Source organism: Chelon labrosus, assembly GCF_963514085.1.
Source record: "Chelon labrosus genome assembly, chromosome: 10".
Taxonomy (NCBI): domain Eukaryota; kingdom Metazoa; phylum Chordata; class Actinopteri; order Mugiliformes; family Mugilidae; genus Chelon; species Chelon labrosus.
Genome location: NC_140360.1, coordinates 25,586,715 through 25,602,215, shown reverse-complemented (window position 1 = coordinate 25,602,215; position 15,501 = coordinate 25,586,715). Strand labels below are relative to the sequence as shown.

The 15,501-nt window shown below is 39.6% G+C and overlaps 1 protein-coding gene across 1 annotated transcript; it reads left to right on the top strand.

The window, feature by feature from the left end:
- Positions 1-1,494: 1,494 nt before the first annotated feature.
- On the top strand, positions 1,495-9,190 carry commd7 (COMM domain containing 7). The gene is made up of 9 exons (XM_084553778.1): positions 1,495-1,690; positions 2,683-2,736; positions 2,892-2,994; positions 4,148-4,204; positions 4,343-4,380; positions 4,818-4,908; positions 6,754-6,803; positions 6,893-6,941; positions 8,916-9,190. Exons 1-9 carry the CDS (start codon positions 1,610-1,612, stop codon positions 8,990-8,992), a joined length of 600 nt encoding a protein of 199 aa, XP_084409904.1. The 5' UTR covers positions 1,495-1,609; the 3' UTR covers positions 8,993-9,190.
- The last annotated feature ends 6,311 nt before the right edge of the window (positions 9,191-15,501 follow it).

The window sequence follows — 15,501 nt, the reverse complement described above, 5'->3', positions numbered from 1 at the left end:
TTTCATAAAAAAAAAAAAAAAACAGACTTTCCTTTAAAGGCACTATTACCAAAGAAAAACCACACGTAGCAATACCACAGTATATCTATTTTGTTTACTGAGTGGTGCTCAGTAAACAAAAATATATTAACTGACTTAACAAAGATGATTACAACAAACTTTTTTGTTAATTTAGCTGTTAAAAAAATGGAAAGGTTTAAGAACTACAACCATTTTCATGCACATTGTTTAAAAGTGGAAACGATCCACATCCAGTAATAGATTTTATGATGCGGCATGTGAATCATTTATAATACAGACTATATTTTATTACTGACTAATAATAACTAACTCATATTTTAGCTGGAGGTGATATTATTTGATAATAATACTTCTGCTGAGGTGCAATCTTTGAATGTTTTACTTGTAATGGAGCATTGTCGTGTTGTTAAATTGTAATACACTGACATAAGAAGACAGTACGACAAATAAAACATATAGTTACAGAACCCCTTTTTGCATTAAAAACATAACTGCATGGCTATTGCAGGTCAGCTCTGCCTCCATTGCTCCAGTCTTATAACACATACAGTGTACGTAAAGCTTTACTACCATGGATGCTACTACCAGAGTGTAATGTTGAGTGATTCATTTGAAAACAGTACATCGTCACTCTTGAAAACCATTAGTAAGAAGATAAATAAGACTATATACACAGGAAGGATACATGATAAGGTGCAATAATATGGATAGTGTAGCGTTAGCATGAATAACATGGAGTTATCTGTTACAGAAAGGTGAGTTGTTGTGCGGCTGGATTGACTATGGTATGAATGAAGTCCTGTAGCGTTCACTGTGGCTGGAGCTGGATGAGTCTATTGGAGAATGAGCTCCACTGCCTCTCTGTACTCCAGTGAAGTGGATGTGATGGAAAGAAGTTGCTCCAGAGTCCGCCTGTCCCTCACTGAAACAATCGTCGCCAGCTTACTGCAACTCATTATTATTTTTGCTGGTACTGCTCCCCCAGCAAACCACTGCAAAGCACAGCGTGCTCGCAGCAGCAGACTGGTAGAAAATCTCATGCAACGTGCTGCATACATTAAAAGACCTGCGCTTCCTCAGGAAGTAGAGTCTACTCAGGCGTGTTAAAAACACTGGAGAAATCAAAGATCATGATCCTCACTGTGCGCTTCCCACCATCCAGGTGAGAGTGCAGAAGCTACAGCAGGTAGATCATCCACAACAACATGAGGCTGGTATGCAAACTGAAGAGGGTCCAAAGCAGGGGCCACCAGAGGTCATACTATTTTAATAATGCTATAAATCTCAGTGCTCACAAAAGTATCTGATGGTTTAAAAATAAAACATATTAAAATATATATATGGTAGACAGCTTGGTCATTGTTTTGAGAATTATGCACCGTTTAAACTATGTTTGTAATACAATAATAACAATTCTTTGCTTTTATTTTTTATTTTTTCAACTTCCTTCTGTGAGACAGGCGCGCTATCTTGGTACGCATGCGCTCTGGTGAACCCGGAACTGGACTCAGCAGAGCCGAGCAGTCGAGCAGTGGACTGTTTTTCAGAGAAACTGCTGATAAAAAAAAGAAAAAGAAAAAGAAAAAAGATGCAGCTTCACTTCATTAAAGATGTTTTACCAGATTCTGTCAGCACCGACTTTCACAATCTGAACAAATTCAACGAGCAGGTAAATAGAGCAGGTTTTCCTGCGGCAGTTTAGGGCTAAACGAAGCAGCATCGCTTTGGCTAACTTGTTTGTAAAAACAGATTTATGAAGGACTGTTAGAGCTTTTGAAGCTTTTTATGTGAGTTAAAGGACGAGTGGTTATGTACATGCAGCGTTTAGCTTGTTGTCAGTGAGTACATCAGCTGACAGTGACATAACACGTGAGCCATTCAGTGGTGAAACGTAACTAAGTACATTTACTCAAGTACAGAGCTATAGTATAAGTATACACTTGAAATACTTGAGTATTTACCGTTTCAGCTTGAGCTACACTACATTTATGACGGAAATATTACCCCCTTACATTTAGCTGCTACAGTCGCTAGTTGCTTTTCTAATGAGTATTTTACTTTAAAACCATTTCTTTAAGATTAAATCAGGGTTTTCCAGGATCTTTGGCTTTTGACGCACTGAAAATAAACTGAAAATGTGTTGTGAGTTATTCCGTGTTTCTCTAAAATGACACCCCCCTTGAAATTCTCAATTGAAATAAAAAAAAATGAACATAAATTTGTGTAGAAAAAAGTTCTTAAACTGTATTGTATGACACACTGTGTGAAATCTGGGTATCCTGGGTGTCTGTTTTATGACACACTGGGTGATGGATTCCTTGGGAAGCAGTGTGTTACCGTAAAAAAGAAAGAAAGAAATTAATGAGAGAAAAGAGAAAACATCATCCATCTGCACCGCTCTTATGTGAATTTTTTCCTCTTTACCAGAGTCAAACTATTTTACTTTTTCCTCCATTGATTTGGTTTATGTGTTTTTTTTCTTAAACTTAATTCTCATCATTCGACATTACTGATCCATGTAATAAGCTGCATTTATTTTCAGTCAAATATCACAAATTAGACTGCGATGGACAAAGTCCTGTGGGTTTTGGATAAAACTCTTCTTCATGCAAAACTCTGATGATCTGATGAAAGCGTTTTTCTGTTTTCTGTTTTGTGCAGCAATTTCTTCGTCTGATTGAAATTCTGTTCCAGTTTCTCCTGGAGCCTAAAGAGGTGACCACACTCACACACACAATTTTGATGTTAATGGGACTTTGGACTCTGTGATTAGCCTTGATAACTGAACCGAGGTAAAACATCGTCTGCTCTATTGTGTGTGTGTGCAAATGAATGCGTGCGGTTGTGTGTGTGTGTGTGTGTGTGTGCAGACGGAACAGTTCATGCGGCAGCTCACTGAGTTTGCGGGGGAACACGGGATGAGTGCCGGGCCTCTGAGGAACTTGATAAAGAGCGTCCTGCTGGTGCCGCAAGGTGGGAGAACTTCATTTTATTTGAGACGAAAACAAACAGCATCAATTCAGTTTATCCCAGGTGATAGACTGAGAGATTTCCTTTTGCTTGTGTTGTTTACTTGTTCTTCACATTACCCAGAGGATATTCCGTTAACCACCATAACTTTTTGGGTCACTAAAAACAGAAAGGCAAACTTCACTTGAAACTCACACTCATTTTGGTGTGAGCATAAGTTGAAAGTCCTTTCCTGAATCAAAGGAATGTTTACAGGAGATATTAAGGGCAGATGCACTTATTCTTTTCTTATTAAGATGATTGATACCGCTGTCCTGTCTGTGTGCTAAATGTAAAGGCTACAGCAAGAAGTCACTTGTGTTTTTATGGGGAATTAGGTCCTGCAAAAGTGCTGGAAGGCAGAGGTCATTGCCTTCGCTCAGAGCCAAGCTAGCTGGTTATTCCTGTACTGTACCATTTAGTCGAGGAGTTAATAGGAGTGTGTTTTTGATTAAAGGTTCAGCGATACCACGACTCCGAACGTGATCGGAGCATATCACGGTTTCACTGAAGTCACAGCTCTATGAAACAATATGATATGAGTGACTGCGGAAACAAACAGCTGAAAATGAGACCTTTTCAAATAGTGCTGCTGGGTAGTTGGTCTTTCATTCGCAGAAGAAAAGGATAACATGATGTTTCATGTTGAACCATCCAGCAGGTGTTGACCAGTCACAGTTCATGTTCTGGTGTCTTTGTAGCAGCCCTGATGTGGTTACATTTTTAAAGGAGCTGCACATCAGCTATGCTGCAGTTTATGCAGGTAGCCACCGAGTACATTTGAAGAAGCTCAAGCAAAACAAGGCGCTACAAAAAAATGTCTTGTGCACTTGACACGGAGACCTGATGTTTGCTTTTGCCGTTTTGGATTACAGGAACATTTTGTGCAATCGAACTCCAGTACAGCAGCACAGTTGATATCTTGAGCCAAGGCGGTTATCAATAGAAATACGAGATGCTTCTAAACCTAATAAGGCATCATATCGTCTTCTCTATACAGCTGAACACAATTTTTTTAAATTTCCCATGACACTCAAAACTTGACACTCGTGAAAGTTCAGAAGGGTTATGGGAGGTTCTCAGCTCCGTGACAGTGATTCCTCTATTTTCTCCTCAGGAGCCCTGAAGAAAAGCCTGACAGCCGAGCAGATCAAAGAAGACCTGCTGAAGTTAGGTACACAAGTTGATAGTTAACGGGCAGTTTTAAAGCAGGGGTTAAGTATAGCTGCTGGATAGAGTTCTCTTGTGTCTAATCTTCAGTGTGCACATTTTACTCATGAAACCAAACTTGCGTTATCTGTTGATTCATCAGGACTGAACGAAGACAAGGCGGCTCACTTTTCACAGCAGGTAAATTGACAAAGTAAAGTTAACTTTTTATACTTTCAAGTGCAATAAGGACACCATTAGAAAATAGAAGAGTGTTAAGGGGCATTTCAACGCTCTTTTTAAAGACCCAGTTAGTAACAACAATACATTTCATTCATTCATTTTATTTGGCACATAAAATACAATAAAAACACAACAACAATACAAAAAATACATTAACAATACGTAATTAAAGAAGGTACGAGCATAAAGGCATGCCAGGGAAACCCCCAAAACCCTCAAGGGGCTTGTATAGGAGGGTTCCCCAAAAGAACATTTAAACTTTAATTAAAGAAAAGCAATCAAAGCATAAAACAGACGACAAAACAGTAAATAACAGAAAAAGAAAGAGAAAAAAAAGTCCAATAGATCCCCTTCTGAGCACAGGGTTTGTCTGACATTTCAGTTGTATTTTACAGTGGGGGGAGCACCATGCAGCGCTGTCCAGACGTGCCCTTGGACAGACTCTGATGGTCAACCAGCTGCTTGATATGGAGTGGAAGTTTGGAGGTAAGATGAGGATCACATATACACACGAGGGGAGCTGCAGCCGTCTGTGCTCTCTAACTCACAGTCCATATTCATGAACACAGAGTCAGCTCTCTAACGCGGCCATTAGCATAGTTTGTGTTGTAATGCTTTGTTTAGGTTTTTTTGTACCATTCCAACTCTTACTAGGCCTCATTATTTATTCATCCAACCTAATGAATCTCAAAGACTCGCTGTGGCTAATAGAAATGCTAACAACCGGGGCAGCGGGCTCATTAGCATTATGTTAAGCTATTGTTCGGCTGATTTCCTCAGTGAAACACACTGGGCTTCAGTTTACAAGGGGAGTGGACAGGGCGTGCCTGTATGTGCTGCACTTTAGTGTACTTTACTTGACTGTGCTGTTATTGACTTGCAAAAGAGACTGTGTCTCTACATGTTGCCAGTGAGTCAGCTGCATCTGGACTGGCATCTGTGGATACTTAACCCACAACAAAATATGTCATTTTAGTGTTAGATAACATATATATATATGTGTGTGTAAATACCCCAAAACATTAATCACAGCGCATGTTTTTTGACCTGTGCGAAGTGCTTCTGCCTATTCAGGAGCATGAGATCTGCCGGAAATACAACAGAAGAAGATTTTTTTTCTTATTATTATTGATCGAGGTTAAATAGAGTAACATGGACCCACAGTGATTCACCTCCATGATCCTGTCCTTCCTGGAAACTCATCACATCCCCTGATGTTTACCTAGCATGAAAATGTATTCATACCAACAAGAGAGCAATGACCAGGAGCGAATATTTTCCAGTAGAACAAATGATCAAAGTTTTACACCACCCCTCTCAGTCTGACTGAAAATTCCCTCTGATCAGTTTAGTCCGTTCTGATTGAGGTGGATAGATGAGACATTTTATTCTGATTATTATTGGGATACTAGTGTCCACGTAGCACAACACTAAAAGAGAAAACCTTCATATTTCTATTTAATCTCTGCCTCCTTCTGGCAGCTTATTTTTTTTATTTTTTGTTTTACAGTTTATAATAATATTTCTTTCACCCTCCTGGAAATATGGTGGCTCTAGTAACCGTATATAGTATTTTCAGATCTATAGATTTTAATAAAGTGATAAAAGATGTCATCTCTTTGATAGTTGTTATTCCATGTGAGATTTTCTCTCCATACATCACTCTAGGGATTTTCATAAAAATTTTTTAGATTTAATTATTATGTTTGACCTGCAAATGTTTTAGAACATTTATTTTTTATTTTTTGGTTAATAAACAATCTGATTTACAAAGTTAACACAAAACAGTTTTTATTTCCTCAAATGTTTGACAAGTTTATTATTCTTAAATTTGCAAAATCAATTTTTTTTAGATAGTTTCATTTGAGCAAGTTACAAAAAGATTAACGTGTCTTTGGCTGCTTACATTACCCATGTAAGCTTAAGACGTATTTAATCATGTTTGTTGTTGGTTGCATAACTCTGGAATTTCAACTGCATCGATTTAATCTGCAGTGTCATCAGTCATTGTGGTGAAATCAGTCACGCTACAGGATGTAGAATATGTCCTGTCTTTCTATACGCCACCCGTGCAGCCACCAACACTTCATGTTGACCGTCAAGTCAGTCAAAGTTAGATGAAGCTGAAAAACCGACCTGGTTGTTATCAGGCCCGTACATATGTTCTCTACTGATTCGTCTAGGAAAATAGATTCCCACTCTCAGTGGAAATAGTTTCAGATTGAAGATGGAAACCAGTTGATAATTCTGCTTCGTATCACACAAAAACCCCAAGCCTTCAAGAATAGATTTTTTTAACTGATTACAAATGGTCTTGACCTGTTTCCACAGTGACTGTTGGCACCAGTGAACTTCAGAAAGTGAGCAACATTTTCCTGCAGGTATGAAATCACTGCAAACTCACAAAGGTTTCACAGTGACTCGTCACTCTGTTCAGTTTTTAGTAAACACATACTCTGTCCTCTTGTAGCTGAAACTGGTGGTCAGGAAGGGCAATTCCACTGAAGACGTCTACATGGGTAAGTGAAACACAAACACCACTGACGGCATATTAATGATGTCCTCTGAATGTACCAGCGTGGCATAGTCAGACTCAACACTTCAGAATATGAGTCTGGTGTTGAATTTGTTACACGGTGTGTTTGAATTGATACAGAGAGACAAAAAAAAAGCATAATAAGTTCCCAATGAAGCAAGTCCAGAACAACTTTCCTCTTAAAAAAAAAGGAATTTGGACTGAATATCAATATATAATAATAAATGCCATGTTTATTTACCCAAACTCTTGCAAAAATCCACAGCTTGAATCTCAGTCAGTGGAGAGAAAATCCAGCTCAGTCCTGAGATCAGTCTGACTGGATAGAGACTATAACTGGAAGCTGTAATTTACTGTGACATTTAGCTGCCGTTACTCCTGTTACTTATGTTTGTGAATGCTTTTAGAATGCTTTCTTTCAGTGCTGGAGGCCGAAGGCAAAATTGTTGATTGCAGGCGACAGAAGAGGCGGTTTCTTAGAGGCGTTATCAAACGATATGTGGGTTGGGTGGGTAACAAATCAAAAAGACTGACAGTTTATGAGGAGATCAGTACTAGGAGATGTTTTGGTATTTTCATCTGTTTGAATCACATGAGTGAAATACTGTTGTATGTACAAAGAAGAAAGTCTCCCTGTCAGCTCTGGGTGCAGATAAACCCTTAGCCTGTCATGTTACGGTCAGAGTCCTGAATTAATGGCTGTTAAAAAACAGTTGATGTGTGTTTCAGACTGATTTATACTTTGTAGTCTCTGCACCGTCTGCTGCAACTGATAAATAACAGATTTCAATTTTATATTTGTCATGAAGGGAGTTTAGGTTTTAATGTTTGATGGAGGATTTTGTCCTTTTTTACTTACAGATTTTAATAACAAGAAAACTTCTGTGTTTTAATGTGAAGTCTTTACCATTGCTTACATGTTGGATATTGTTGTACACGTTCAACTGATCGCAGAGCTAACGGTACAGTCATGTGCTCTTGTTGCCGCACACAGAATCTTAACCCTGAAAGATGATGATGATTTAGTTTAAAAATGATAGGTTTTCCTTTAATTGAAAGATCAGAGGTTCCAACTTAACTTTTGTACACTGACAATAGAAAGATGTTCCTGTCAACACTGATTCTGGCTCCGTACATCTTTTCAAAAACTTTAAACATCTTACAGTTTTTCTACGTCCTCATTTCTGTCCCTCCCTGGAAGCTCATCGTATCACCAGATCTTTCACCCCACATGGAACAAACATGCACAGAAAGACAGGATTTATTCCAGCTTTGTCCTGTTCACTTGAGGCATTTTTATTCTGATTATTAGTGGAATACTAGCATCCACGGAGCCTGAGCAGCAGCAGGTTCATCTCTCCGTTTGTGTCTGTGCGTTGAGGCAAAGATCTCAGTATAGGTCATCCATGTTCATTCAGCTCAAATCACACGGTGTCCTAAAGAGGCCTCTTTTTTTTTTCACCCCTATTTTTGTTCCACTGAGAAATCTTTGAGTGGATAAACTTACACATCTAAATAATATGGCAGGCAGTCCATGGTGTATTTTAGTAAATAAATCATTTAGTAAATCATTGGAGACACAGTCATTGTCGTTATGTGTGTAAAAAGGAAGAAAATAGCTGGACTGATTAAAAGATGAGCATATTTGCCCATGAAAGACTTCCTGTGTGGATGCACCATAGAGGCACATATCCGCCAACTTTACCTTGATTTCCATTTTCCAGTTTTCATCGAGGCTCATCCTAACTACTCAGTTATTCAGCTTATTCTCCCAAGACTAAACTGTACACTCTTCAGCTCCCGAGTATATTTCCCTTTTGAACCTTTTTTACAACCAGAAACGCTTTCATTTGTTTAAAGATAGACAAGTGTGAACAGGAGTGACTACAACTGTCAGTTTTATTTCACTGTTAATGTCAGTCTTTTTGATCCGTTTCCTGTTTTTCGTCTCCTCCAGAGCTGACGCTGCCTCAGTTTTACAACTTCCTACATGAGATGGAGCGAGCCAAGGCCAGCATGGAGTGTTTCAGCTGAGGTTGTGGGTTTGTGTATGAGTGTGTGTGTGTGTGTGTGTGTGTGTGTGTGTAAGTGTGCGTGTTCCTGTGAGGCTCTGGCCGCAGGGGAGTGTGTTCGATATAGTTAATTCATTTTGTGACTGAAGCAAAACGTAAAAACGAATGTTATTATTTACTGCAAAACTTTTATATTCTTAAACCTACCAATAAACTCAAACAAAAGCTCACGCACTCGTCTTTGATTTATGAGTTTTGTGTCGTTGAGCATAGGAGGGGCCTTTTGAGAACTGAGATGTCAATGGCGCCTGACATTTCATCGTTACGTCTTTGCCTGTGATCAAGGTGGAAAATAAGTGAGCCTTCCAGGGAAACTTATATACAGAAAAAAAAAGATCGTTGATTAACCTCACACGGACCTGTTTGATCAAGTTCAGTCCTGTTATTACTTGGTATCACTAATAACGTGATGAACAGATTTGAACCTTTGCAGCCGCGTCAAACAGACTGATGACACCAGCAGTACCATGTAATAAAGCCCAATATTAATTAGTGGTATTATAAGATGAAATGTAGGGTGATGAAAGCATTGATAGCAGAAAATACCTCACACTAGTAAACCCTGAAGCAAATTGCTTGAATGTCTCCATTATACATGTGTCTGCTGGTCCTGGTTATTGCTCGTTTCTATTCTTTTACTATATACAATAATTAGCTCTGAAATTTATTGACTCCTTAGGATGACAGTGCTGGTCTGCCATAACCAGATGCATTCTGGTAATATGCCATTTGGATTCTTTTATGAGGCGTGTTTCAACCATTTGTTGAGCGGTTTTGCAGTAAACAGATGACGATATGACTGTTCCTGCTACTCCCCAATCGAGCAAAACATAAAGCCCGCCCAGTCTTTGCCGGAGCATGATCAGCTCCTGACCGAGCGATTCCAGACTATCCAACCCAACAACCTTTCATAGCAGTCCACCCACAAGGTATCTGGTTGTATTACCTAATACTCCTTTATCTACTGTGGCTTAGATTCTACCTCATTGCTATGTGTATGTGGTTAGAAACACCTGCCAAATGATTAAAAAGGTGACACTCTATGCATGAAAAAAGTATGTCATCTTTTTTTTTTTTATATATAGTTGCAAACCTCCTGGAAACGTGTAATAATTGCTATTTCACATCACTAGCATGTGATCATGTAGTGTTAGTAGCTGAAGTGTGCAATCATCCACCAGAGGAATGGTAAATATAAAGAAATATTTAATGTCCTGATGTTGTCATGCCAACAAACAGATCAGCAAAGTGATGAAATCACTTTTGCCAAAACTTAATTTGATTGGATGTGGAATTCGCATGTATGAATCAAGAAAGGTGTATGAGAGGAAAGTGAGAAACTATTAAACACGATGCAACCTTTTTCTTTTATTGTGCAGAACTTTGGCCGAGTACGTTTTTAACACACCTTTGTACATTTTAGATCTGAGAGATTTCCCACGTGTCTCTGCTGCAGGGCTCATTCATCAAATAAATTAAAAAGTAAACATTCAGTTTTCACTGGAACCGCTTTAGAGGAATGGATTTCACTCCACCTCATGTTGGAGGCTCACAATAAAGTGGTTGGACAAAATAATAAAACACCTGACAGTATAACATGTAATTTGCCGTAATCGCGAGAAACATCAGGCTCCTTGTGGTGCACTATTACCAGCGTGTGTAACCTCAAACTTCTCCTCATCTGCAGGTCTCCCCCTCAGGAAGTCTTACATCCTGCCATATATGACATTTACAAACAACACATCCTTCCTTCATTTAGCTGTTTTGTATCCAGACAGAGGCTGACAAGTAAAGTAAACCAGCATTAACACCAACTAACGGGAGCAGTGAAGACCCACACTGAACTGAAACATCTGTTAGTTGTTTATGATGCACATCAACTACAACTGCTCTAATCTTGTTTTTTTTTTTTTTTTTACATCTGTCTCCGACGATGTAATTAGTTCTTATCTGCACACTCCAATGTTTCCTCATTCTGCTCACATTTTCTTCTTATCTCAACCTCACCATGCAGCGCATTTGGTGAGCACTCCCATGTTGATTTTCTTTTTTTCCCCTGTAATGCTACGCTCTCACTTGCAGGAATGTTGTGGGAATCTTCTGCACTCAGATCTCGGGATTCCTTTCTGCTCAATTTAAAATATTTCTAAAATACTTAACACTCCTTTAGTGTCATGTTGCGTGTCCTGTCTTGCCTCAGGTCTGGACTCTGTAAATCTGTCTGTCCTCATAGGAAATTTAAAGCTATATTACTCTTACGAAGTGGATGTCCTAGCAAACTTCGATTTCAATTTGAGTTAAACAAGATGAATTAAAGCAAAATATAATAGTCTTATTCTGTTCTCGTAAGAAAAGAAACAAACAAAAGAAGCTCCTACAGTGAAATGAAATGCCTAAACCTCCCTGTTAAAGCAGCCGTTCTTAGTGAACGTATGGCCTGCCCTACCCTACCAGGCTCATAACTGATAAGAGACGAGTCTGGTTCAATAACAACTGTGCACACCTGTTAATATTTTTCCACTCTTCTTTGCAAAACCGCTCCAGATTGTGCGGGCATCTCCTGTGCTCGGCCCTCTTCAGGTTACCCCGCAGGTTTTTTAAAGGACTGAAGTCTGAACTCTGATGGGTCCATTTCAAAACATTAATCTTTTGTTGATGAATGTGAATGTTCTCTTGATTTTCAGCTTCCTAATTGTTGCCTTTATAAGCTGGCAGAACCACTTCAAATGGGAGAAAAGCAGCACCCAAAGCATGATGCTGTGACAACATGGTATGGTTCTCTTGCTGATGTACTGTATTGTTTTTTTTTTTTTTGGTAACAAACAGACACTTTTTACAGTTAAAAAAAAAGTTCAACCACATTTTTCTGGGAGACTGGATATTTGTTTTTGCTATGCTTAGCCACACTTAGATGTGGTTTTCATCTAAAAACAGCTTGTTTAGAGACAAAGAATAGGAGAGATAGCTGTCACATGTAGGGAACTAACAGTACTTGCCAGAAAGAGCTGCATCTTCTTAAATTGACTTTCAATGTCCATGGTGGTTTTTGATTAGTCATCAGCGGTAAGTAGACCATATGGAACATGTGGCTTTCCGTTTCCACATCCGGCCACAAACAAACACAGTGTCATGTTGTCTTCCTGAAACACACTGCATCCCAGAGCCTCCCATGAATGCAATGTTTTACTAAAGACTGTGTGGCTCTCCACACAGGATATCTGCCTAGGATGCACAAGTTTTCCTCTGTTACCATTACCTAGTTAAAAACTTGAAATAGTCATGCAGACCAGGGTGTTGTCCTCACCTTTGCTAACACCAAACTAATCTTTTTAATCTTCCTCCATTATCTTTAAGGGCAACAGATTACCGCAGCAGAACATGACAAAAGTCAACGGTATTTTATTTCCTTTGTACAGGTTTTGCTCATTACCCATAAGTCCCACCTACAGGCTTCAGTAGACCCAGGATGAACTCAGTCTGATAAATTCTTCTGCCCTTCAAACGTGCAAAAAGGTTCGAAAAGAACCTGCTTCTCAAATATATCAGCCTCGTATTTTCAGTAGTAATGAATCATTTAGCACATGGCTATACACAGGAAGTAATCAAACACCTGGTTTCTCTCCAGTCCCCCTCCTTTTCTGGGATTCCTCGCTGTTGTGTAATTCTCACCTTCACCTTCGCATTCTTTCACTTTCTCCTCTAGTCTCCCCCTCATCGTGTGACCTGGCATGTTGTTGCATGCAGAAAAGTGCAGAAAATCCCTTGTGCTTCTCTCAAAAGCAGTTCTGTTGTTTAATTTGACTTGTTCGTTTAAGGACAGGGTTTAAAGGGCATTCAGCAGCATAAACATTTCTACACAAATATAGTGTATTTACTACAGTTCATCTGCTGATCTCTTTGCAGTGGCAACTTTTGCATCTTGTCTAGTAGTCAGAGGCTTAGACTTGATAGGATGCATCTTGAATGTTTATTTAAAAGAATATTTCAGAAATGTTAGGCTTAAAACAACAAAACTGAGTAAAAAAAATAAAAAAAAAATACCACAATGCCTAAAATTAAAATGAATGCAAACCTGTGCGCCTTCCCTGACCTGCACAGCTTTTCAATTTCACACAAATGCAATTAAAACACCAGAATAGAACTAATAGTAGCAACACAAATAGTGAATCATTAATCAAAGAACTACCGAAGCTTTTTATCATATTACCAAAGATCATTTCAAGCATCACGAATCAGAAATGCCAAGCAGAACATATTAAAATTAGTTTCCAGACTCCTGTTTATTTTTTGCTGTGTTTTCGCTCTGTTTATCTTGATGGGCAATGCAAGTACATCTGTTATATTCCCCACACGTTAAAACAAACTGACTTCCCCCTAACCAGCATCAAGTGGGGTGAAGCGCACAATTTTGAATAGAAAATTATGTTATAAATAAAAAGGCAAAATAGTTAATGATCATGGATGTCACCTGTTACTTGTCAGACAGGAGCCAATGTACAGTATTTTCTGTGTTGCTCTCCCTCTCTCTCTCTCTCTCTCTCTCTCTCTCTCTCTCTCCCCTGTCCGAGGTGTTAACTCCACAATTGGTTTCCACCTGGGAAGAGTGGTACTGCCTGTTATTTGGTCGGTTTGGCCCCAGATTGCCCAATCACCACCCAGGGTCTACATGAAAAGGGACACAGCCAGAAGGTCCACTCTCTGCTGTTTTGCTTCTTGTACTTCTTGTACTGCTGCTTTACTTTGATTTCTGTTCCCTGACATATTTGATGTTGAGATGTGTGGACCTGTGCTCTCTGTTTATGGTGGAAGGTGGATGGACTTTCGGTGAGATACGGGTACCTTAGATAGATAGATAGATAGATAGATAAACAGTAAAAAAAAAATAAGAAAATAGAACAACAAAAACAAAACAATCTATATACACAATATTTACAAGAATTATAGAATAGGCTAAGTGAATATTAAAATAAGTGAGTATTTAAAAAAAACAAATTAAATTGCAATTTAAGTGAATTTACAACCAATAACCAAACAACCATGTGCAAATGTGCAAAAACAAAAGTCCAGAATGTCATCTGTCACACATAGATGAGGACTTGTACTTCTGGAGAAGGTGCTCTGTAGTCTGTCTGTTGTGTGGTGGAGGGGTGGTCAGGGTTATCCACGATTGGTAACACTCCTCTCCACCACCACTTCAGAAGTCTCCCGTCTGCAGCCAATGATAGAGCCAGCCTTCAGTTTATTCAGTCTGTTGGCTGCAATGCTGTTCCCTCAGCAGGCCACAGCAGAGCAAAGGGTGCTGGCCACAGCAGACTGGTAAAAGGTCTCCAGCATCTTGCTGAATACATTGAAGGACCTCAGCTTCCTCAGGAAATAGAGTCTGCTGCAGCCCTTCTTGTACACAGCTGTACTGTTGGTCCTCCACTTCAGTCTGTTGTCGATGGTCACTCCCAGGTATTTGTAATCATCCACTACCTCCACATCCCTACCCAGGATGCTGAGGGACAGATGAGCTGTTCCCTTCCCCCTGAAGTCAATCACCATCTCTTTGGTTAAACAGCAGGTGATTCCCTCCAGCCCACCCCATAAATCTGTCCACCAGCCTTCTATACTCCTCCTCATCCTGTCCACCGCTTATACACCCTACAGCTGCAGAGTCATCAGAATATTTCTGTGTATGACATGACTCTGAGTTGTGCTGGAAGTCAGTGGTGTATAAGGTGAACAGGAACGGAGAAAGCACAGTGCCCTGTGGGGCTCCCACACCACTCACCACCACATCAGACAGGACAGGACCAAAACGCACGAACTGTGGCCTGTCTGTCAGGTAGTCAGTGATCCAGGAGACAGTGGACGCACCAACACCCATCGATCCCAGCTTCCCACACAGCAACAAAGGTTGGATGGTGTTGAAGGCACTGGAGAAATCAAAGAATGTGATTCTCACCGAGCCTCCACTACCATCCAGGTGAGAGTGAATGAACTCGCTGGAGCAGATAGATGACAGCGTCATCCACCCCCAGACACGACTGGTAGGCAAACTGTTCTACACCTCCTCATGTAGGCAACCTTTAGTTTATGCTCACTAGGATTATTGGTTGGTGCCACCTTTGTATTTTTAGTTGCACCCTTTTGTAGATAAGATCACTGATTTGACACAACCGCCAAACCAGTTACCCTACCATCCTGACTCCACCTCCGTGGTTGTCATGTGTTCAGTCAGGTAAGACATGATAAGAATAAATTATTGAAGGAATATGTCTGTATTTGTTTGTCTGACATTTTGTGATTCATGAAAATCAACATGTTACACACATTAATACGCTGATTTGCACCTGACTAACCAACCATTCTGTTTGTTTCTGTTATTATGTGGCACTGCATATATCCGATAAGTGTTTGTCTTATCATTTCCGCTGCTTTTGTAAACAGCTTTTCCCTCGCTGATAACGCTGAAGTCATTCTGAAATC

What these genes read in the sequence shown, in the direction of transcription:
- commd7 (XM_084553778.1), top strand. Translation starts at nt 1,610, where the DNA reads ATGCAGCTTCACTTCATTAAAGATGTTTTACCAGATTCTGTCAGCACC. An exon ending in TTCTCCTGGAGCCTAAAGAG is followed by an intron (nt 2,737 to 2,891) that starts GTGACCACACTC and finishes GTGTGTGTGCAG; the next exon opens with ACGGAACAGTTCATGCGGCA. An exon ending in CGTCCTGCTGGTGCCGCAAG is followed by an intron (nt 2,995 to 4,147) that starts GTGGGAGAACTT and finishes TTTTCTCCTCAG; the next exon opens with GAGCCCTGAAGAAAAGCCTG.